The sequence below is a fragment of the Garra rufa genome, chromosome 19 (genome assembly GCF_049309525.1).
Source record: "Garra rufa chromosome 19, GarRuf1.0, whole genome shotgun sequence".
Classification (NCBI taxonomy): Eukaryota; Metazoa; Chordata; class Actinopteri; order Cypriniformes; family Cyprinidae; genus Garra; species Garra rufa.
Genome location: NC_133379.1, coordinates 17,660,847 through 17,685,819, shown reverse-complemented (window position 1 = coordinate 17,685,819; position 24,973 = coordinate 17,660,847). Strand labels below are relative to the sequence as shown.

Sequence of the window (24,973 nt, the reverse complement as noted above, 5' to 3'; positions counted from 1 at the left end):
AACAAACAAACAGATTTTTTCAGAGTCTCTTTTCAAGAGACTAAAAGCAATATAAGTGATAAATATTACCATTCTGTCTAATATTCTTATATTTCACTTTTACTTGTTCCTATATTCTAGTGGGTCCTGTTGTGACTCTAATGTGAAAGAGGATTCCCTTTTCTCTTCCCTGTAATATAATTCCCTTTAAAATAATGTAATTTTAGTCTCTTGAAAAGAGACTCTGAAAGAAATCTGTTTGTTTGTTTATAACAGCAACCAAAAAAAAGGGAAGAGCAAATATAATATAATATTATATAATATAATATGATAACTTACGAGTTTAATTTGTCTCCTTCGACATGTTCGCCGACCAATCAAAGAGTTGGCGATCAATGTTTCTACTATCGATACGTAGCCCCTTTTAAGCCACCCAGTGATCTCAGATTATCATCCAGCTATACTAATCATCAACAACAGGTGTGTTCGGAGAACCGGAATAGCGAGCTCATAGTTAGCGCGATGATTTGATCTTGGATGTAGTAAGCGAGGTATGAAGAACGGACCCCAGGTGCCACAAATTCTTTGTTTTTTTTTAGCATTTTTGTGTATTTGAACTTTTTCCAACAATGACTGTATAGACTGTTTATGACTATATGACTATTTGAAATCCATCTTTTCACACTGAAGACAACTGATGGACTACATATGAAACTATAACAGAGGGTTCAAACACTCACTGATGCTCCAGAAGGAAAAAACATGCATTAAGAGCCGGGGGGTGAAAACTTTTTGAATTTAAAGATCTGGGTAAATTTAACTTATTTTGTCTTCTGGGAAACATGTAAGTATCTTCTGTAGCCGTTGAAAGGCAGTACTAAATGAAAAAATATGATATTTAGGCAAAATAAGAAAAATGTACACGTTTATTCTGTTCAAAAGTTTTCACCCCCGGCTCTTAAAGGGATGGTTCGGAGTAGAATTGACTTCATTGCTATGCACTCCGAAGCCCATCTAAATACCCCATCCGAAGTTTTTTTTACCTTAGTCGAACATTTATGGAGATATTAGAGTTTTTCGAATTGCTTGTTACAGGAGTGAATGGTACATGTAATGTATCTCGTAAATTGCACCACTAAACGTGCAAGTAATCTTACCAAACTTGTACAGTAGTGTAAATAGGTTATGTACTCACAAAACGCTGCATCAGAACATTTGTAAGTCCACCATGAGTGTTTTAAAAACACGTTTTACCCGAGAACTACTAGTCTCAGAAACTACAAGTCGACGTCACTTCCCTGGTTTGAAAAAAGCACATAAAAGTCCTCCTACTACATCTGTGTGCATGTCAACTTGTAGGAGGACTTTTACGTGCTTTTTTCAAACCAGGGAAGTGACGTCGACGTGTCGCCATTTGTAGTTTTTGAGACTAATAGGGATCGGCTAAAACGTGATTTTAAAACACTCATGGTGGACTTACAAATGTTCCGATGCAGCGTTTTGTGAGTACATAACCTATTTACACTACTGTACAAGTTTGGTAAGATTACTTGCACGTTTAGTGGTGCAATTTACAAGATACATCACATGTACCATTCACTCCTGTAACAAGCAATTCGAAAAACTCTAATATCTCCATAAATGTTTGACTAAGGTAAAAAAAACTTCGGATGGGGTATTTACATGGGCTTCGGAGTGCATAGCAATGAAGTCAATTCTACTCCGAACCATCCCTTTAATACATTGTTTTTCCTTCTGAAGCATCAGTGAGCGTTTGAACCTTCTGTAATAGTTGCATATGAGTCTCTCAGTTGTCCTCAGTGTGAGAAGATGGATCTTAAAATCATACAGTCATTATTGGAAAGGATTCAAATACACAAAAATGCTGGAAAACCAAAGAATTTGTGGGACCTGAAGGATTTTTCTGAAGAACAGCATAACTGTTCGAGACAAACAGGGGACTCATGAACAACTATCACTAGACAAAAAAACAGCTGTGGATCATTCAGGTAACAACACAGTATTAAGAAACAACTTTTGAATGGGGTCATTTATAATAATTCAACTTTTATATATTCAACTACTTTTTTTTTCATGTGGACTATATGTAAACTTATTTTAGGATAAATATCTCATTCAGGTCAGTCCTAAATAAACAATAAAATTATTTTATATGATCCCTCCTATTTTGGTAAAATAATGAACATTTTGCAGATTGACGCTGAAGTATCAGACGCTGTAGAATCTACATTTGTTATTGTATTTCTGATGTTGTCTATTTTATCAGTGAAGAAATTCATAAAGTCATTACTGTTAAACTGTATGGAAATATTTAGGGCAGGTGTTGTCTGGTTATTTGTTAATCTAGCCACTGTGCTAAATGTTTTTTCACGTTGCTTGGATTGTTTTGGTTATTTTCTATGAGTTTGCGGATATGCTCGGCTCTAGCAGCTTTTAAAGCCTGTCAATAGCTGGACATACTGTTCGTTTTTTCTCCATTTGCGCTCAAGATTACGAATTGTTTTCTTGAGAGAACGGGTATTAGTGTTGTTTTATGGCGCAGTATGTTTTTATCTAACCTTTTCCAACTTGATAGGGGCAACAGCTTCTAATGTATTAGAGAAGCTAGAGCCCATGTTACTAGTCATTTAGTCTAGTTTGTGTGTATTTATGGGTACACAGAGCAGTTGAGATAAATCAGGCCGGTTATTTGTGAATCTATCGCAATTCCTAATGCATCATTTGTATTATCACCATGAATGTTAAAATCTCAGACAAGTAGTGCTTTATCAAAATTAACCAATAGGTCTGAAAGGAAATCTGCAAATTCTTTTAGGAAATCTGTAAATGTCTGCTACTGCTCTTCTTTGGTGCACTGGCGCTTTTGACCTTCAAACGTACGTATAGCACTCAACTATAAATCTACTGGACGTTTGTTGAATGAAACAGCACGTACATGTATCTTTACTGAAATTATGTATACTCTGTTTCAGGTGGCTTTTATGGGAAGGCTTTTGACAGTGGGTGGTAAGTACATGTGGTTCACTTTGAGAATACCACTACGCTCTTTGTAACAGTGCAATCACATTAACTGCTATGTGTTGAACCTCAGTTTCTCAAAGGAGCCCCGACACATTATTTATGAAATAACAAAAAAAAACACCCGATTCTTCCCTTAATACATACACAGACATGTACACAAACTGAAATATTGTTCATTTTTGATTTAAGAAGGGGATACTTCACCCAAAGATGGGTGTAACTAGGGCTGACATATTGCAAAAATATGTATTTTATAAGTAGAGAATGATAGACTTTTAATTTTTTGTGAAGTATCCCTTTAAGTGTGAAAACTCCTATAAAATTGTATAAATTAAAAAAAAATATGTCCTACACATTTTCTTGTTTTTTTTTCTTCTTTACATTAAACATTTTATTTAAAAAAATAATAAAACTGAAATATTTACTGTTGATTTTCATTTGTCTGCTGTTAGCACTCACCACAATATCCATCAGTTTGCAGTTTCATCATGGTTTGGTCAGTTAACAGCATGGACTGCACGGTTTACATACTACTGAATACATTGTTCTGCTAATTTATGCTGTCTAAACCATGGAAAAATTGTGTGAAAGCTACTAAATAATTTATAGAGAAGGACTTAGTAAGCAGGAAAGGGCGTAATATTTTGATAAACTAAAGTTAATAGGTGGGAAATATGCATGCAAGCCTAATATTTCAACTGACCAGAAATGATAAGAACAAACACTAATGTTGTCAAGATTCTTTCCCTGGAAATCCTGGTGCAGTTTGGCCAACCACAAACGTTTTTTTGTACCTCAGAGTTTTTGCACTCTTCTCCTTAAGTTGTTATAACTTTTGGCCGTCTATAGTACTCCAAATGTTTTTCCTGCTCTGACCGATGAGTACAGCCCAAAATTACAATAATTGACCATTTTCAGCAGAAATAATCGGCAAAATATGCAAGTTTTGTTCAGTTCAGGTGCATTGTTTACATTCAGTGCCGCCAAAATGACCGATTAATGACGCGTCGCGAAAACCGTGTATTACCACTGGAAGAAATTGCTGTCCAAACTGAATTTAAAATGATGTTTCAGCATCTTGATCAAGTCTTGACTAATATTTAATGTCAAATTGATATTAAGGTGCCTGCTGAGTCAGTCACTGGAGACAATAAATGTCAAGTGTAGATGTCAAGATACAGAGGACATGGAGAGAGCAGCTGGTGCCATCTAGGGGATCTCATAAAATATATGAAACAAGTGTAGCAAGGGATTCATTAAAAAACCATAAAACTTCAGAAATGGAAACTGAATTTAAAAACATATAGGGCTATCTCCAGTGCCAGTCCACTCAAAACTTCTTGACAAGAAGACGTGGAACCGCCATATCTCTTTACGACCACATAAAATGGGAGACTTTTGAGAAGTCAACCGTGCGCGGAAAAGGTACAGGAGCGAAATGAGCTTCAGTAGAACAACAGTGAACTGCGGTCTGATGAGATGTTGTTAGGCTATATGTCAGTAAAACAAACTTTTCTGTGCTCTCCAGTGTTGGGGGTAATGCATTACAAGTAAAGCAAGTTACGTGATAATATTCCTTTTTCCATGTAACAAGTAAAGTAACGCATTACTTTTTTATTGACAAGAAAATATCGGAGTTACTTTTTCAAATAAGTAACGCCAATAACACCCATTTATTGATTAAAAGCTCTCCTGTCCCCATGTTGATTATCCAATTTATACTTATAATAAGAGTTACATTTTTTCTTTTGTGGTCTACTGTACAGACATGAATTTACTTTTCTCTAAGCCTGAGGCTTTTTGTGTAAAAAGGCTTTTACATTTTCCAAAAATTGATTTTTTTTATATTAAAAACAAACAAGCAAGCCCTGCCTAGATTTAAAAAGTAACGCAAAAGTAACGTAATGCATTACTTTCCATAAAAAATAACTAAGTAACGTACTTAGTTACTTTTTTAGGGAGTAACTCAATATTGTCTATGAAATAATAATAAGTCATGAAATGACCAAAAAGGCAATTAAAGCTGCAAACTGTGCATGCACGTATATGCATCACATTAAAGAACATTTCTTAAAGCATACTAAAATATATTCTGCAATTCGAGATCACAATGCAAGGCGCAAGCTGATAGACTGTGTTTTTTTTATTATTTGTAAGTTAATGCACAAGTAAATGTGAGCACAGTGCATTTATATTAGAAAATATGAGCTAATTTGTTTTTCTCTCATTAATTTGTAAAGTACAAACAAAAATGAAACCATTTAAATGCATAAAATAACAAATTTTACATTCTGGCATTTATGTGCTATTAACCTCCGGCCTTTTTCACATTCTTATCACTATTTGCATGTATCATCCATAAGTATGCAATGTTGGAGAACAAGCTTCTGGGGGTTTTGAGAACCAAACCCAAGCATAGTGAGCCCCTACAAAAAAAAAAAAAAAAATTATTACATGAACAGTTAAATACTGTGTTAAATGCAGGCAGAGATTAATAAATAAAACAGGTTAAAAAAAATTAGAAAATACTTAGTAAAATATACGATTTATTTTATTTTATTTTATTTTAAAGTCTTGTGAGAATTCCGCTCTCAGTTGTGAGCCCTTATGATATCATAGAGTTTTAGAATGTTGCGCGGGACTATATAAAGCGCGAAACTCATTTTCTCCCTTTGTAGCGAGTTAGGAGTGTTGTCAACAGTGTTTACTTTTAGTATTCAGTTGTTGATAGCGTTGGATTTTGTTTTTTATGGGACAGCGACATTGTCGTAGAGTGAACCCGGAGGGTGGTGAGTGTGTGCCCGCGGTCAATCCCGGCGCTTCACTTACACCCACCGACCACAAGGCGGAGGTCCATCCTCGTTTCGACGAGACGCCTGAGTGTGCCGGTGAGGGAGACGGCCAGGAGAGAGGGACAGACAAGGCCAAGAAGAAGAGGAAGAGAAAGAGGTTTCGGAGGTTTACCTCTTTCTTCTCTTGCCTGTCTCGTCCCCAATCCACCAGGGCTCAGGATGAGCAGGTGGAGCAGGGTGAGGTGGACCAGGACACTGATGAGGCCCCATCGAGGTGTCCTGATGGTAAATAACAAGCTCTGAACATCAGAAAGTCTCTTAATCAGTGTGAAAATCACAATGACATATTATAAAAATTCAGATCAATTACTTATCCCACAAAATTTGATAAAAGTTTTAATATCCACCTTATTTTTCTGTAAGAGTGGGCACGGACATTTGTAAATGTAATATCTTGCTTCTGGTCTCATCCGCGTCCAGCTATTTTTAGCTGTACAAAACAGCTCGTTTTGCTGCTTGATATTGCATATTATTTTAATGTATTATCTTAATTAGAAAACAGCTTACATCAGCATCAAAATATAACCAATAATTTGAAGAAATTGAATATTTCAAGATTTAAGTCGTCAAATGAAAATTGAGTATGTAATATTTTATTGAAACTTTTTAATTAAAATTTGGTTGATATTCCTCTCTTTAGATCAAATTTCTCTGCAGGACGTTGTCTGTACTGTAGAGGAGGACGATCATCAGGAGCCTCTTACCAGTGATCCTGAGGTTCATGCCGCTGCCGGGGACCAGCAAATAGTGGATGATCATCCTCAAGATAAGGACGGTCCAGCCAGTCTGTCAGCAGGTGAGATTGATTCCCATCTGCTGAGACAGCTGGACTGTGAGAAGATCGAGAGGATTGAGGGTGAGTTACTGTTATAACCTAAAATATAACTCACACACACATGCTATTCTTATAATATATTATCTTAGGTGAATGTGTATAAAAGAAAGTGCAAGTATAGTGATATGATAAGAATTACAGACAATGTTAAAATAGTTTTAGAGTAAGCATGGCATGCCACACTGCAGGACACAGCTTTATTATGTAAGAAAAATATCTATAAATATGTTTCAATAGAACACATTTGCTGGAAATATTCCATCGGCAAAAAGATGGGGGAAGGATCGTACGGCTCCGTCTATGAAGGGACCCGCTGTGAGGACGGTCTTCTGGTGGCTGTCAAAATCACAGCAAAGACGAAGAACGAGCCGTACCTCAGACTTGTAAGTAGACTGTGCTCTCTGTGTCATCTCTCAACCATTGTTTGCAATTTATTTACATTTTGGATTTATGCGAATCACAGCGTACAAATAATCAATGTTTCAATATTTTCTTGCTTCTAGCCTGACCATCCCAGACCAGTACCTCTAGAGGTGGCCCTGACAGTTCTGGCCAATCAAGGCCCGAGCTGTCAGAACATTATAGAGATACTGGACTGGCAGGACCATCCTGACCAGTATTTCATGGTCCTGGAGCGGCCCTCACCCTGCATGGACATGCAGGATTTCTGGCTGCATTATGACGGCCTCTTCTCTGAGGGGATGGCCCGTCATTTTATGCAGCAGATCATCAATGCTGCCGTCGTGTGCTGCTCTCGGGGGGTCCTCCATCGCGATATCAAGATGCCGAACCTCCTGGTCAACATAGAGACCCTGGAGGTGAAGCTGATTGATTTCGGCTGTGGGGACCTCCTGAAGAGCACACTGTACAAATCCTACAGTGGTATGTATTAATCTTCAAACATGTATTTTGGGACTTATCATATATATCCATATCTTAGTCAGACCATGTGTTAATTAACTAACAGCATTCTTAGAAGAAAAGCTAGTCATAATATTATTTTTATTGACTAATATTAAATGCAGACTTAGACAAGTGACAATTTTTCCTCCAGGGACAGCAAAGTACTGCCCACCTGAATTTTTTCAGAGGGGCAAGTACTATGGGAAACAGGCGACAGTGTGGTCATTGGGTGTCCTCCTCTTCCGAATGATCACCAGCCTTTTCCCTAGGAGCACCCATATCATTGAGATGGACAATGATACCTGGTCCCTGCTACGCTTCTCTGATGGTGAGATCTTTATTTCAACAATTTTTAATTAGACAATATGTCTTTATAAAAAATGTCCTTATGGATAATGCAGGAATCTTTCTAAGTTTTACAGCTATGAAAGTAAGTGTAAAGTTTAAGGTAATAATCAGACATCTCTCCATCTTCCTGCACAGAATGCTGCTGCTTCATCAGAGGTTGTCTGAAGAGCGACCCAGAGCGGAGGATTCATCTTGAGGAGTTGCTCACCCATGACTGGTTTAAGGTACTGAATCAAAGAAAAGCAAAAAAAAAATTTTTTGTTATATATTGTGGATTTTTGGTGGTATAGTTTGATTATCTGAATATGAACATCAGCTATCTTATGCCTGCAACATACACAGCAAGTTGTATTTTATACTTTATGAAATATGTTTGTCCAGTTTGTCCAGTTTGCAAATGTACAATTTGTAATTGTGTTTCAGGTCCCCCTGTAAGTCATGGAGGACAGGGTCAGCCTTGCGTCTTGCGGGCTGACATGGGTGACCCCTCCATCCCTCCAGCCTTTGCGTCTTGCGGGGCTGGCAAGTCATGGTTGCGTCTTGCGCCATGGCTTGAGGCAGTAGTTCTAGCGTCTTGCGGAACTGCTCGCCTAGGGATGTGTACATAGTGTAAATAGTTAGTTTAGTTTTAGTTAAGTTAGCTTATCCATCCCTCCAGCCTTAGCGTCTTGCGGGGCTGGCAAGCCTTGGTTGCGTCTTGCGCCTTGGCTTGAGGAAGTAGTTCTAGCGTCTTGCGGAACTACTCGCCTAGGGATGGGTACATTGTTTAGTTTAGTTAAGTATTACACCATCCAATCATATTTCTAAAACTGGAGTCACATAGAGCTTCTCAGAGCTCCCTGTCAAGCCTGTCCCACAAGCTCCTGGCACTTCCACACTAGAGGTCCCTGCCACTTGCATTGGCTACAGAGCTCACTGTCACAGCCACCTTGGGCCTAGAAATCCTGTCAGGGCTGCTCCAAAATTCACTCTTAAGGCCTTCATAAAGGTTCCTGACGCTGCTGCTCCAGAACCTGCAGATGTCAGAGACAACCAAATCAAAGGCCCCACAGAGGTTACCTGACATGGTACCTTTTGAGAGCTGCCCTGGTCCCAAAGCTTCTTGTCTAGGCCTAAAGGTTCCTGCTGCTGCAACCCAAGAACCCACAGTGGTTTCAGAGCTCTGTGTCACAACAGCTACAGTCTGAAAGCTTCCCATCATGTGTTCCACAAACGTTTCTCTCATGATGGTGTTGAGATTCAAGTCACGGCCAAAAAACCTCCAACCACGGCCTCAGTGTTTCCTGCAATATCCTCAGCCAGAGCTGATGTCTAAAGATGCTCCAGTCCCAGAGCATCTCTCTCAACCTCGCTGGTCCCAGAGGTTCCTGCTAAAGCTGCTCTGGCCTTAGAGGTTTCTGTCTCGACTGCATGAGAAGATCCTCTCAGGGCACCAGTGTTTCCTGTCACTGGTTTGAATCCTACAGAAATATTTTACAACTGTGTCACATTAAAACACAATATTTGTGACAATAAAAACAAGATGTGTTATTTTATTTGCACAACAGGGGCCCGTTTCGATAAGGAGGTTCAACCAACTCTGAGTTTAAACTTGAACTGTGAGTTGAGTTACCCTGAGATGGGACACTCAGTTTTCGGTTTCAGAACAGCTGAACTGAGTTAGTTCAGTCCACTCTGAGTAGGTTGACTCTGGGTTTAGCACGTGAACCCCGACTATGAAAAGCCCTGATCAATGGAGCTCCGAAATTATGATTCACCATGGCAACAGCTCCTCCCAAAAAGACGTCTGCATACTTTGAGTCAATGCTTAACTTCTTTTCTTAATCACTGTTATAATATCACAGAAAAAAACTGCAGAACGGTAGGTTATTGAACTAATATTAATTTTGATGGTATCCCATAGGCAAAGGAAAAAAAGAAAAGAAAAAAAAAACAGAAATAAAACAGCTATAAAAACACAATCAATCAGGTAAAGCTTTAACCATAAAAGGTTCATGGGAGTAGGCTACTGTGACTTTACAAACATTTGACATATTAAATAAATATCATTCAGTGTCTATTTCAATGTGCAGCAGCTTTTTCCACATAGTCTAATGCTCTTTTCACATAATTAAATACTCTCTAATCTAAATGGTTGCATTTCTCAATTAGAGTAATGAAATTAACATTTGACTTTATTCAGCCAACAGCAAGAAGGCTTGCAAAATAATACAGATGAAACGAAGATGGCCACAATACCAAGTATTAGAAGAATATTAAAATCCAACATGAAAAAGAATAATGTTGCTCATAAAGAGCGTAAGAGTAAGGCACACTTTCTTTACCACTCTACAGAGCGTGGCTTCACAAATGTGCTCTACATCCCTGCTGTTAAATAGAAAACTACCATTTAAAAATGCTACTGCTCAAATAAATACATTCAGCATGCACTTGGATACGGCAAAAAAAATCTAAATAATCCTGTATATATAATAAAATAATCCTATGTATAAAAGGTCATGCCGTTATTGTGTCTGCATGATGAAAATATGTGTAATCAATGAAGCACCTGCACTGCAAAAATGCTGTTTCCAATCAAAATAGCTAAATATTCTTAAAGGAGTAGTTCACTTTCAGAACGAAAATTTACAGATAATGTACTCACCCCCTTGTCATCCGAGATGTTTATGTCTTTCTTTCTTCAGTCGTAAGGAAATGGTGTTTTCTGAGTAAAACGTTTCAGGATTTCTCTCCATATAATGGACTTCTATGGTGCCCCCAAATTTGAACTTCCAAAATGCAGCTCCAACGTGCTCTAAACCATCACAGCTGAGGAAAAAAAGGGCTTATCTTGCAAAATTATGGGTTATTTTCTAAAAGAATTACAATTTATATCATTTTCAACCTTAAATGCTCGCCTTGTTTAGCTCGGCAAGATGAGCGTTTGAGATTAAAATGTATATAAATTGTAAATGTTTTTAGAAAATAACCGAGCGTTTCGCTAGATAAGACTCTTCTTTTTCAGGTGGGGTCATTTGGAGCCCTTTGAAGCTGCATTTAAACTACATTTTGGAAGTTCAAACTCGGGAAGTCCACTATATGAAGAGAAATCCTGAAATGTTTTCCTCAAAAAACACAATTTCTTTATGACTCAAGAAAGAAAGACATGAACATCTTGGATGACAAGGGGGTGAGTACATTATCTGTAAATTTTTTGTTCTGAAAGTGAACTACTCCTTTAAAACAAGATGCATTTTCTACATAAGAAAAAATTATATTAGGTATTTAGTCGTTTAAGTATATTTTTCTTATTTTTTCAAATTATCTGCCAATGGGGTAGGAACAAGAATAATCTTGTTTCCATTTGCATTAAGATTATTTTTCTTGTTTTAAGTAAAATGCACCAAATTTACATTCCAAAACACTCACTAAAAATAATTTTTGCAGCGTAAATGAATGAATGAGGTATTTAAACATCACTTACACTTTAAAAAGGGGGAGGACACCATAAGAAACCCTGGGTTTACCGAATAAAACCTGCTCCTGACCAGGTTAGGTTCACAAAGTAAGTTACCAAGGTAACTGACTCTGAGTATAAGTTACCTTTCTTTCAGAAACAGGCTTGTCTTACCCTGCTTTCTCAGGTTTGACAAACCTCCCATTCTGAAACGGAAAACCCAGAGTTTCCCTCATTTCAGGGTTGACATACTCAGAGTTTTTACTTAACCTCCTTTCTGAAACGGGCCCCAGAGGTTCTAGAGAGATTAATCCTCTTGTTTTACCAGTTTATATTGATCACTGTGTACATTAATTTAAAAGATAAGCAAAAAGGTAAGTAATACCAGGTAAGTATCTCTAAAAGGAGTTTTACTATTTACTATTTGAAGGCCAAAGTATCAGTATATCATTAGACTGCATACAAGGTCCAAAATTAACCATTGAACAGCAAATTTGTTTTAGTGAGAAAATAAAAGGAGTTACTTGATAGTGTACATATACTAGAAACTATAACAAATTGTGATTTAAACCAGACTAAAAATAACTTAAGTGACACTCGCAAATTAAATTAAACATGGGCCATTCTACAGAACTGGTGCAAAACGGCTGTCTCGCAACCAAAAAACACATTTAAAATCATTTAATTATTCAAATTTTAGATATTTACTAAGATCCTTCTATTATCTATTGAAACCCACGATAATATTTAAAATATCAGTAAGCTTAATATAAAGTTGAGGTCAAAAGTTTACGGATTACAGAGGGTTCAAACACTCACTGATGCTCCAGAAGGAAAATCATGCATTAAGAGCCGGGGGTGAAAATTTTTGAATTTGAAGATCAGGGTAAATTTAACTTATTTTGTCTTTTGGGAAGGGCAGTACTAAATGAAAAAATATATATTTAGGCAAAATAAGAAAAGTGTACACATTTCATTCTGTTCAAAGGTTTTCACCCCGGCACTTAATGCATGTTTTTTTCTTTCTGAAGCATCAGTGAGTGTTTGAACCTTCTGTAATAGCTGCATATGATTCCCTTAGTTGTCCTCAGTGTAAAAAGATGAATCTTAAAGAATTTGTGTTACCTGAAGGACTTTTCAGAAGAACAGTGGGCAGTTTAACTGTTCAAATAAAGGGACAAACAAGGGACTCATGAACAACTATCACTAAACAAAAACACAGCTGTGGATCATTCAGGTAACAACACAGTATTAAGAATCAAGGGAATGTACATTTTTGAACAGGGTCATAATTTATAAATTCAACTATTGTTTGGTTCAGTGTATATTTAAACTAATGAATCCTTAAGTCTGAAATCAGTTTGATCAACGTTTTGCCTTTTACAAATAATGTTTGGATTCAAAATACAACAAAAGTCATAAATCACACTTAAAATAGTTCAAATTGTAATTTGTTATTGATTTACCTCTGAAAACTTTATAATGAAATAGCAAAAAATATATTTGCAAAATAGTTAAGCAAAATCTTAACAGGTCAATGTTTTAATTCTTATTAAATTATATATTACTGTGTTTCGGATATGACAAATTTGGGGAGAGGACAAATATTCCAAAACTTTCTGAAAATGCAATATGACAATTAACTGCACAATTACTATAAATGAACTTGGATACTAGACTTTTTTAATGTTTCCAACTCTGACTTCTGTAGAATGGCCCATATGCCAAACGTGTCAACTCACATGGCATACAGCTTACCTCAATGGGACATTTACCATTAAGACTTGTGACACTGCATTTTATATTGCTTAGGAGATCGCAGATATTCATCATGTAAATATAGATTATTTTAACTCATATAAACAGGTGATGGAAATAAACTACCCTTTTGTTTTCATGCTGCTAATCATTCCAGTTTTAGACAACTCATTTGAGTTAATATTTGAACTCGCTGTAATTTCAAATAAACTTTATTTTTACATAAACTGAGTCTGAATTTATCACACATACAATAAAAAAAATCTCTAAATGACAGAAATAGCCTGTCTCCAACCTTCAAGCTACCATCTTTACACAACTTATTTGAACAAATACTCGCTGTACAATACAGTATAACAATGTGCCTTCAGAATACAGTGGTTGCTTTCATTGTTTCTTTCTAAATGTCCCAAATACAGTGCATTAATAAATGTATACACATTTCAATTTCAGAGGAATGCATTGTACAGATTAAAAAAAGAGAGAGAGAGAGAGACTGCGGAAGAAAAAAAAACAGAACAACAGCTACAGTACACAATTCATTTCCTTGAGGAATCTTTTGATTAAGAGGAAGAAAAAAACAGGCATCTTAAGGCTTATGTTGAATTAGATGGACCTTCGTCAGGAAGTATAAAGGTCTGCAGAGTAAATACTGCTATGTCATACTGCCCTTTTATATTTCAACTGAACAAAACACTGATATTTATAACCGTCATCCAAGAAAGTCTATTCTTCCTATCAAAACAAGTCGAGAGGAAAGACGAGAAAAGAAAGAAGCGGGAAGCTGTTGGCCTCCGGTTCCGTTCTGTCCGTTTTCTAAGAGGACGTCCGATACACATAAAACTCCTTCTCCAAATATTTGCATCCTTCAGAATGTCTCAGCAACTCATTCTGGAATGTACAATGTTGATGGGTCAGCGTCTGTGACTGCCTGCATATGATAGTAGTCGGCATGTCTTCATGAATGGGCGTCTACGCCTGCGCGCCTCGTGCGAGGGCAGCAGGGTTCCTGAGAGGCCTGCCAGTGTAAGGTAGCAGGTGGTGCAGAGAGAGCTGAATGCTGGCGGTGGAGGTGAGGGGGGAAAGAAGATCTTCCCTGGATAACTTTCAGTTCTCCTCAATGAGGGTGATATCTAGTTCAGTACAATCCCTTTCAAACACGCTAGTTTGTCCCCCGTCACGCTCTTCGGGGTCCTCCTCCTCTCTCTCCTCCTCCTCGTCACTTTCACTTAACGGCCCAATACTCGTCCTACCCAGGCCTTCAGCTGGTGAACATGAGCCTCTGAAGTCTCCAAAAAAAGGCTCAAGGCCCATACAGACGTCCCCGCCGCAAGCCAATCTGCCACGTTCCATATAACTGAGAGGGTCTGTGCTTCGAGTCTGAAATCAAAGCGATAAATAACGTTACGTCAGTTTGTGGCAACAAAACAACAATATAAAGGGATAGTTCACCCAAAAATGAAAATTCTGTCACCAGTTACTCACCCTCATGACCTTACGGAAGACCTTTGTTCATCTTTGAAATACAAATTAAGATATTTTTCATGCTTTCTGACCCTAAACAGACACAACTGACACGTAGCTTCGTAAAATTACAGTTGAACCACAAAAGTCTCATGGGCTATTTTAATGATGTCCTTACTATCTTTCTAGGCCTTAAACGTGGTAGTTCCGTTGCTGTCTATACAGGGTCAGAAAGCTTCTGGATTTCATCAAAAATATCTTCTTTTGTGTTCTGAAGATTAACAAAGGTCTTGCGGGTTTGGAATAATGTGAATGTGAGTAATTAATGACAGAATTTTCATTTTTGCATAAACTATCCATTTAAGAGATGTCTCCCCACTAGTTTTTGGAACACAGTCATATATTTTAAGAGTTTTGGCCACATAAAACATTAAAGAGCAAAAAAAATTAAAAAAAATAATTAAAAAAATTAAAGAGCATAAAACTTTAAAGAGCAAGCAGAAGCCTCTGTGTCAAACGGTTGTTTCTGCTATGGAGTGTATGAATGTTAGAGTTAGGCTACTATAGCTAGAACCCACTTACCTTCCTTTTCAACAAGGATTACTGGGCATATGTCACAACACCTGATTAATATTTAAGAGTCTGGTTGATAAATTTTATAAGATTGTTTTCAAACCCCTGTGACAAAGTTTTCAAAGTTAATCTGGCAGAATAAAGATGACAAAAACAACACTGTACAACTGTACAGATGCTACAACAACAAACTGAGTTGCAAATCATAGGGAACAAATTTTTCATCACTTCATGAGAAAGCAAAACGCTGTAAATCCATTTGTTTCATGATGTTTTATAGTGGCCCTCCAGTGTTCATTCTTCTGAAATTAGTCACTTTCAAAACCAAATTGTACATATACACACACACACATTTTACTATAATTCTTGACCTAAGAAGTAAATTATTTATTAAACATTTAAAGTTAAACCAGAACATTCTAATTTTACCCAGATACTCTTTAAACAAAACTTGGTGCAGTGGACTTTTGAAATAAGAACATTTCTTATCTGAAATGAGTGTTTATAGCCCCAATTTAAATTTACTAACAAACTGGTTCTTCTAATCAGTCCAAAAAGATGAGCTACCAGATTGAACCAGTCTGAAACACTGCTTTGTTCAAATATACAACCAGTAGCAAATACTGAACTAAAGGGATAATTCAACCAAAAATAAACACAATCAGAATTTTATTAAAAAATATCCTGGCTCTTCCGAGCTTTATAATGGCAGTGAATGGGTGTTAATATTTTGAAGTCCAATAAAGTGCATCCATCCATCATAATAAGTACTCCACACAGCACCAGGGGGTTAATAAAGGCCTTCTGAAGCAAATCGATGCATTTGTGTAAAATAAATATCCATATTTAAAATTTTATAAAGCGTAATATGTCTTCCGCTAATTGTCGTACACACATTCATGAGAAAATGGCGTTCCAGCAGATGACATAGGACGTAGGTGTTTTGTTTTGCTCTCTCCACTACAATTCTGCATTCGCCACCTTGTTTGCCTACATTCTGCATCGTCCGCTGGAACGCCACTCTCTTGCTAGAGATTATGGTTAATAAACTTTAACCCCCTGGAGCCATGTAGAGTACTTCTTATAATGGATGGATGCACTTTATTGAATTTCAAAATATTAACACCCATTCACCACCATTATAAAGCTTAGATGATACAGGACATTTTTTAATATAACTCCGATTGTATTCATCATATACACCTAGGATGACTTGAGGGTAAGTAAATCATGGGGTAATTTTTATTTTTGGGTAATTTTACCCCTTTGACATTAGCTGCCTACTTTTCCTCCTCAGAAAAAAAGGCTCCTACTTTCAAAATAACCAATTTTACTAACAGTACCTGTATCTTTACAATGGTAAGGAATAGCATACCTGTGTCATTTTGGCGAAATCTAGCACAGGCCGTGCGCATGGTCTGTCCGGGTCCCTGCGGCGCTTTAGGCCAGGTTTGAGCAGGAGCAGGTCGCAGGGCTGTGAATGGCACCGTGGAAGTTGAGGAGGAAGAGCACGGCGCACCGAAGACGGAGTGCTGCAGGCGGACGAGGGCGAGGCGGGCACCGCCGGAGGGTGAGACGTGATTTGCGGGGGCACCGGAGGTGGCGGCAAGAACTGGGCGGCAGCTTCGCGGATGAGCACGGGAGAGAGGGAGAAGCGCCTCTGCGGCGGAGGTGGAGGGTGGAGCGGCGAGGGAGAGGAGGAGCATGAGGACGGCGAGGGGAAGAAGCAGCAGCAGGCGCCGCCTCCGGCACCGTCACTCGGGTCCCAGGGGAAAGTCCACGGCAGTGGTGAATCTGGGGAAAGGGCCAGACTGAAAAAGGTGGGGCTGGAAGAAGAATGCAGCGAGGAGTTGAGCGAGGAGCTGGGGGCACGTAGTGGGCACGGCCCCCCCGCGCCCCCTCCACTGTGACATCGGCGGTTCACTGGTGTCCAGACCTTGGAGGCGCTCGGCCGCCAGGTGTACCGGCAGCGTGAAAGGTCCTCTGGTACAGACAGCGAACGACAGTGGCGTTTCGGGGGTGGCGGGGGGGGAGGGGGAGGCCCGGGAAAAGACAGGTCCGTCACAGAGGTGCTAGGGGCGAGCGGACGGTTCAGGGCATCCCCCTCCGGCAGGTGGCTTTCTGGAGGACCCAGGGGCACGGGGCCGGGGGGGAAGCTGGAACTGAGCACCCCCTGCAGGCTGGCCTTCGAAGGAGGGCAGAGCTGCCAGTAACTGCTCTCTGAAAGAGGATGGACAAAGTTATAGGAGTTATAGGTGGGCATGTTATGTATTGTTGTAGGCCCAAACCCAGACACAAGCATTCTAGCACTTCGGAAAACAAAATTAGCTTGTGATCTGGTGTTTTCTGTGCCTTAGAACATCTCCGTTCACAGCAAATGCATGCAGTGGACTCGTTTATTGCATGTGCTGTGAGTTTAATGAGCGTTTGGGAACGCAACAGCCACCAGTTACACTTTATTTTCAACAGCAGATGATTAAAGCATTTTACTAGATTTGTAGTGGACGCATTTTTGTAAGCCTGTTTTTACTGAAGCTGGAGTTTTCAGTCAAAACAAAAGCTCTACTGTCGTTTCCATCAAAATAAAAGCTTAAAAATCCAGTATGAATAGCTGAGAGCTAGCGGTTTAAATGGGTAACATTACTGCAGTTCAAATTAAAAATATCTCTTTCAGTTGTAGAAATTAGGAAAGACATTGTAATTTCCCTACTGTAGTGTAAAGCTAAAAATAATATACCTATGAAATGTTCATTTTAATTTATTTTACAGTGCAATTGTTTTACAATATGGCTATTACTGTCAATACAAAATTGTTGTAATTATAATACTGTAGTTTGTTTGGCTTCCTAAAACACCAGTGTAAATGTAATTTAGACTGGGACAGCATATCACAAATAAAAAGAGAGTTGAGTCCCCTTTAAAGTTCAGGTACAAGTCAATGTACTGACTTTTTTTTGACTTGACTTTCTTTCTTATTTAGGAACATGTGTTGGAGCTTACTTTGCAATCCCAAAGTCCTTTAGATAGAATAATTTAACTTTAAAATGTACAAAATTTTAATTTTTTTCCAAGTCCTCATATCACATGTCGTATCAATGTTATCGTATCGTGAGTAGGTTGTTTATAACCACTTTGAGCTTTTTACTTCTGGATATTATTTAGGCTTCAAAATTCATAAATGTTGTGTTAATCTGTGAAGATCTCATTTTCTGCAATAATCCAAAAGTCACCAGAAAAATCCTTTTGGGTTGTTGTCGAAAGAAACAAGGTGGTAGATGCTAATTTCTGGGTTGCCTACAAAAACACATCATCATAGCAACACTCTAGTTTGAATTTGGACACAAACCAAAAATATTATTTATTGTTACAAATAATAAATTGCAACAAGTTATATAACAGATAGTTCTGGCTATACATTTTGATTGGATGACTGGTCCGAGTGGCATTATTCATCAACTGTAAACAAGTACATTTTGCACTGCACACCTTAATAACAAGTCTTGACTTGTTTGGGATGTTTCGTTTGTTATTCAAATCGTTTGTCTGTTTATTTATATTTGATCAGAAATATAGTAAAAACCTAAAAAAAATTGTGAAATCTAACAATTTAGAACTTTTTTTTTATAATTATTAGTTACAGTCAAACCAAAATTTATTCAGACACCTTCAACATTTCTTACATTATCAGTTTATTCCCTATAGTTTAGAAAATGGTAATAAAATATGACAAGAGTTAAACTGTATCAGAACAATTCATCTTGACAGTGTCATACAACTTTAATAGAAAGGTATGTAATGGATTACAAAAATTGACAACTGTTAGTATGACAGTATGTACACAACTATCAATACTTTATTAAACAATTTCCAAGCAATGCTTGAGTCGCATTAGCAATTAAAAAAAAAACACTTAAGCGAAACATGGTCAGATCAAAGTGAATAATTTTTTGTTGCAAATTTTTATCAGTTTTACTGGTAGTCCCCTGTATGAAGAATTTTTGGTTGTAATGTGTCACAGTTTACTTTATATCACTATCCTCACTTACATAAATTACCTATAGTGTCCTGCACCCACTAGTAAAAAAAAAAAAAAAAAAAAAAAGATTTAAACATTATATCTAGTGTCTGAACAATTTTTGGTTTGACTATAAGTGTCTATTACATTGTTCACTCTGGTTTTGTTTTACCTAACAGCTATTATTTAGAAAATCAATGAGGTTGAAGAACATATCGCAGTTTTTACATTTGTTCTAAAAAAAATTGTGATGTTATGCTTCATACACATTTTTCTTTCACAATTTCAGTAATGAAACTCATAAATCAATGCTTGATTTCCAGATACTAAAGAGACGGGTTACATACCAGGCATCAATCCATCTGTGGGCCGGCTGGTTTCGGGGCTCTGACGATGAAGTAGAGACTGTAAGAAGTAAATATATTAGTAATAATATTAGTAGTAAGTATATATAAATTGTTTTAAGAGACAGATTAATGCCAAAGTGAAACAAATCAGTGCTAAATATAAAACTTTACCAGTTTGCTGTCCAGTGGTTGTTGTTGATGCTGGGACAACGTTGTTGTTTAACATTTAACGAAACCATGGCATGGCAAATTGGAGGAGGAAGGAAAGGTGGGGAAAGAGGCTGATGTGCACTAGATAAAACCGAAGCACAGACCACCAAACATCCAGGACACGCTGCTCTCTCGATCTCACTCAGGAACCATGATGACGTCCTCACCTGGGATACAAACATACAGATATTAAATAGCTTTATTATTTAACATACAATAATATTTAAGTTTGTTTCTCAAATACATCCATATTTTGGACTTTTCAGTTGTTTTCGAGTTACAGTATGTTGTCATAAATGCTTGTAACTCCAAATTAAAAATTACATTCAGGACAATCCAAAATGGTGGAGAAAAACAAACAAAAGAAACACAATTCAATGCTACTGTTTAACAATAGGTGCAGCCATACAGTTACGCTCATATGTAAAGCTTGTCATGTTTACAAGGAAGAGTATAAATCCTTGATAAGAGTCCTTCCTGTGTAACTAAACTTTTTGCTGAATTCTTTTAGGTTTTATTTCTGAATCTTTGCCAGGATACATATATTTAAAAGACAAAATTTGGACCTTTTTGTACATTGTGATCTCTGTATAATAAATAAAATAAGCCTTTTGGCTATATCTGGATGAATGCGGATCTTCTTTATCTTTGTATCGTTATATTTTCGGATCTGCGCACCTTATGTTTTTCATCTACTGGATTGTTGGACGAGTGTTTGGCGCTACGACCTTTTCTATTTGCCAAATGCAAAACATACTAAAAGGAAGAATCAAACAATTCTCGCCATCTCCATTCTGAAAAATCCTGCATAAAGTGGAAAAGAACTGTGATTTCACCTCTATTGCTTTCATAGTACAAATGCTACCTGGTCTCATTATGAAAACGTACCTCTGGGAACTTTTTCGCAAGATGCGAAATACCTACCAATAAGTACATATCACTGCAGTTTCCAACAAAAATAAACACTAGAGGTGGCAAAACAGCAAGCACTTGTAATCTTTTTTGTAGTTATGATTGCAACGCCGTATGTTTCACTTTCTGCGCATAACAAGTTCGCTCGGTAGTTTAGCCGGCACAGAATTGGACTTCGGATGTGGAATCCTTGGGTACAAATCCTGTGAAAAGCATGACTACGATGAAAGAGCTGAAAGATCGAAAAACAAGCTAAAACGGTACATTAACTTTTGTTCATATTATCGGGTATGTTTAAGTGTAATGCAGATGGTATATTATTTTAAGACATCACAGCATTAGACTTATAGCGCCACTTAACAGACATTTCAAGTCAAAACTGAGGTAACACCTACAAAAACAACGTCACATAAAACAAACCATATGTATGTTCATCTGTTCCAGGAGAGAAGAAAATAACACTTTTTAGGGCCCTTTCAGTGGACATAACAATATTTTATATTGAATATGTCAGGAAACACACAGCAGTACGTATTCCGCGTCTTAGGAAAAGGTACGTTTTTTGTCATGAGACCAGGTTGCTACAAACAATACTCTCTCTAGACCAATTCAGTAAGGAGGCACCAAATGTTCGCCAACCTAAATAAGAATAAGCAGAATAAATTATACTGAACATTGACGTGACACAATCAAATAGAGGCGCGCACTAATGTAGCAAACATGTCGGCAGTGTGGAAGCATTAGTAAATAAACTACAGAATGTTATTTTGTCTAATGCATGCACAAATTGTATTTATTCTGACAGCGCTGCACAAGCTTGTTAGCCAGGGTGCAAAGTCCAAATCCAATCTGCGCTGAAGCGTAATGAGAATCATTCATAAATCTGCTGCTGTCAGCAAAAAGTAGTACTGAGGTCTTCTTGCGGGTTTCCGCCAAAATAAAAGTCAACATTCATAAATGTTAGTATTGTAATTTTACTGTTGTTCTGTAAAATAAAATAAAAAAGTAACACAAAAATTATTAAATCAATCATTAAAACAGCTCTATTAATACATTTATTAAAACATTCTCCTTTGCTCAGCAAGGCTGCATTTATTTGTACATTAAAAACGCATGCCTGATTCAAGAAGGGGGTCTTAAAAATGGCTAAAGAATATTATTTTACTAACTTATTAATTTTAAGTTAAATTGTACTTTGTTGGTAGGCTATAATGTCTACTAGAATGTTAAAAATGTTCAGTGTTAAATAAATATTTTAAATAAGCAAATATTGGCTATTTAATTTATCCAATGGTAAAAAAAATTGACAAAATATATGGGGGGAAAACACGAAAAACCGTGTTCGGTAATCGGCCTTCAGCCCAGTGTGTAATTTTGTTCGGCTTTGGCCAAGAATTTTCATTTCAGTGCATCCCTACAAGTGTTTGCAAACCGTGGTGATGTTTTTTTGTAGGCGGAGCCTATCTGGTGGCAAAAAAAAGTGCAGTCTATGGAAACCAAAGAATAAAATAATTAAAAAGGTAAATTTGAGCTTATATTAAAAAATTCGGACTTTATTCTCGCAATTCTGAGACTATATCTCACAATTCTGATAAGAAAAATCAATTCGTCATTCTCTTTTTTGAGTCTGCATCCCACACTTCTGGCTTTTTTCCCCTCAGAATGGACAAACTTGCTATTGTTGAGTTAAATAGTTATAAAGTCCGAAATACAAGATATAAACTTGCACTTGAAAGAAAAAGAACCAGTATGGCTAATATAACAAGTTCCATATAAACTGCATATGTGAATATTATGTAGATTATTTTTAAATCAAATTTATGCTTTAAAAGTAGAGTAATCATAGCAGGTTTCATCCATTAGTACGCCTGTTTAAACGTCTGCGTTTAGCTTCAAATTACATCTTTGACGACAGTATTGTATAAAAGCGATTTTCATTCTGATTCTGACATCCAAAGGCACAACAATATTTTTTATCTCTTATTCTGTGGATTTTTACCATTTCTCTCCACTTGTTACCAGTGTTTTTCTGCGCACGCAGCTGCAAAATGACGTAATTGTGACGTCTACTCCAAATTGGTCTGTAAAACAGGCATGAGAGCGGTCTTTATTAATAAAGTATGCACTGCCTTCAGCGAACATATGAAATTCCCTTTGATTAATAAGTCCTTACTGCTAAATTGCTGACATCACACTTTCACACTGAAACAAATAGGAATTGCAGGTGACTAACTTGAAAGTATTCACAGTACTGACAAACCAACACTAGGCTCACAAAAGAAAAAAAAATTTCTCCTCAGATTTCTAGAAACTGAATTTCAATCTGGCAATTCATTTACTGTAATCAGGTTAATGTGTTTGTGATCTTACATGAACAGAATGTGACCAAGTTCTAATTAATATTTGAATATTCTTGTGCTTTAAAATCAGTTTTTCATTTCTCTTTTGAAGTATCCTCAGATTATGGTTTAATTAGAGAAGGCGACTGAGGTTCTCGCTTTCCAAACGCCACTAAGGACTGTAACCCTGCAGGGCACAGGCCCCAGTCTGCTAGTGGTCTCCCGTTACAGCACACATGAATAGGGACTGCTTGGTGACAGGTGTCTGGGAAAGCTGCACAGTCAAGGAACCGGCTGTTCCGCTGGCCTGATGCCACTGTGGGAACTCCTACGAACACATCCTTCCCTGTCTGTGCTCACGGACACACGGAGCACTACAAACACATTGGCCAATGTGACTACTTTGATGTATACTGGCCAGTCTACAAAACTGGTGTCCCACAACCAAAAATAACATTTACAAAGCATTTAAATATTCAAATCTTAGATGTTTACTAAGGTCCTTCTATTATCTATTGAAACACATGATCAGTAAGCTTAATATATATATATATATATATATATATATATATATATATATATAAAAATCATCATTATTTGGGTAGTTTCAATTGCGAAGGTGGTTGTCCCAAACCCTAACTCCTAAATTTCAACTTATGAATGTAATGTTTAAATCATTTTTGCTTTTACTCCATTATTGTTTTCAAACATATCTTCTTGATTTTGTAAAAAAGTGAAGTTCAAAAAAATATTTACTTAATATTTGTTTTGTAAATTATGAAACTTTATGTAAAAAAAAAGTGTATGTTTTAGTCCATTGGCTGAGACTGATTTTAAATAGCTCTCATAGCTACAAGGTGTGAGTAGATAGGCCCATCATTTTGAGGTAAATGTGTTAAAAAATATAAAAAAATTTAAAGAATGTCACTACCGAACAGCATTTTTCTATAATTAGGCATACTTTAGGAGTTATTTCATAATATTTAGTCTTTATGTGTACAACTGTTCAGAACTGTGTAGGTTTGAAATGATCTAAAGTTGTCATTAACAAAACAGTCACCACCGAAACATTTGGTAACGTTTCGGTAGTGACATCTTTGTTTTTTGGGGTGTTATCCCATAAAATTGTGACTACAGTAACAGTCAGCATTGTTTCAGTAGTGACAAAAAGGAACACTTAATTCTTTATTAAGGGGAAATAAATAAAATATTAGTACAGTTATGCAATTTTTTTGTTTTTTTTTAGTATGTTTTAGTTTTAGTATGTGATGTGGTTGCTACCAAAACATTACCGATACCGGATGTTTTGTCAAAAATAAAGTATACTAAATTACCAACTTAGTGTTTGGTTCAATGTATATTCAAACTAATGAATTCTTAAATTTGAAATCCGTACGATGAACTTTTTGCCTTTTACAAAGAGAAAATTAATTAAAAATACAACAAATCTCATAAATTACACATTAAAAATTGTAACTGTAATTGATTTACCTCTAAAAACCTATTAATAAAATAGAAAAAATATATACAATGTAGATGTAAACTAAATCTTAAAAGGTCATATAACCCTTCTTATTAAATTATATATTATTGTTTCGGTAGTGACAAATTTGGGAGGAGGACAAATATTACAAAACTTTCTGAAAATACAATTTGAGAATTAACTGCACAATTACTAGAAATTTGTGTAAAAAGACAAATATATTATATATATATATATATATATATATATATATATATATATATATATATATATATATATATATATATATATAATTTTAAAAATGCAATTAAAAGATGGAAATAAATAAAACGATTAAATTACGCAAATAAATTAGTAAAAAAAAAAACATTAACACAGTACTAGAAATAGAAAAGAAAAGATTGAGGGTCCCTCAAATGATGTTGATGAACATATGCATGGCAGTGGTATCTAAAAGCCTGAAAATCTATGATTTAG

At 36.7% G+C, this 24,973-nt stretch overlaps 2 protein-coding genes across 2 annotated transcripts; one reads left to right on the top strand and one right to left on the bottom strand.

The window, feature by feature from the left end:
• Positions 1-5,770: 5,770 nt before the first annotated feature.
• Positions 5,771-8,394, top strand: LOC141291984 (serine/threonine-protein kinase pim-2-like). The gene is made up of 7 exons (XM_073823968.1): positions 5,771-6,098; positions 6,514-6,729; positions 6,946-7,091; positions 7,212-7,590; positions 7,763-7,939; positions 8,095-8,183; positions 8,383-8,394. Exons 1-7 carry the CDS (start codon positions 5,771-5,773, stop codon positions 8,392-8,394), a joined length of 1,347 nt encoding a protein of 448 aa, XP_073680069.1.
• A 4,955-nt stretch (positions 8,395-13,349) lies between these two features.
• fam53c (family with sequence similarity 53 member C) lies at positions 13,350-20,358 on the bottom strand. Its single transcript, XM_073825074.1, has 4 exons — positions 19,724-20,358; positions 19,553-19,610; positions 16,566-17,410; positions 13,350-14,533 (listed from the first exon to the last, which is right to left on the bottom strand). Exons 2-4 carry the CDS (start codon positions 19,557-19,559, stop codon positions 14,261-14,263), a joined length of 1,125 nt encoding a protein of 374 aa, XP_073681175.1. The 5' UTR covers positions 19,560-19,610; positions 19,724-20,358; the 3' UTR covers positions 13,350-14,260.
• Positions 20,359-24,973: the final 4,615 nt, after the last annotated feature.

Bases quoted from the DNA above. Each gene is read 5' to 3' on its own strand.
- LOC141291984 (XM_073823968.1), top strand. From the start codon at position 5,771: ATGGGACAGCGACATTGTCGTAGAGTGAACCCGGAGGGTGGTGAGTGT. The intron at 6,099-6,513 runs GTAAATAACAAG...TCCTCTCTTTAG, and splicing joins CCCATCGAGGTGTCCTGATG to ATCAAATTTCTCTGCAGGAC. The intron at 6,730-6,945 runs GTGAGTTACTGT...ATGTTTCAATAG, and splicing joins GAAGATCGAGAGGATTGAGG to AACACATTTGCTGGAAATAT.
- fam53c (XM_073825074.1), bottom strand. The intron at 14,534-16,565 runs GTATGCTATTCC...CTTTGATTTCAG, and splicing joins ATTTCGCCAAAATGACACAG to ACTCGAAGCACAGACCCTCT.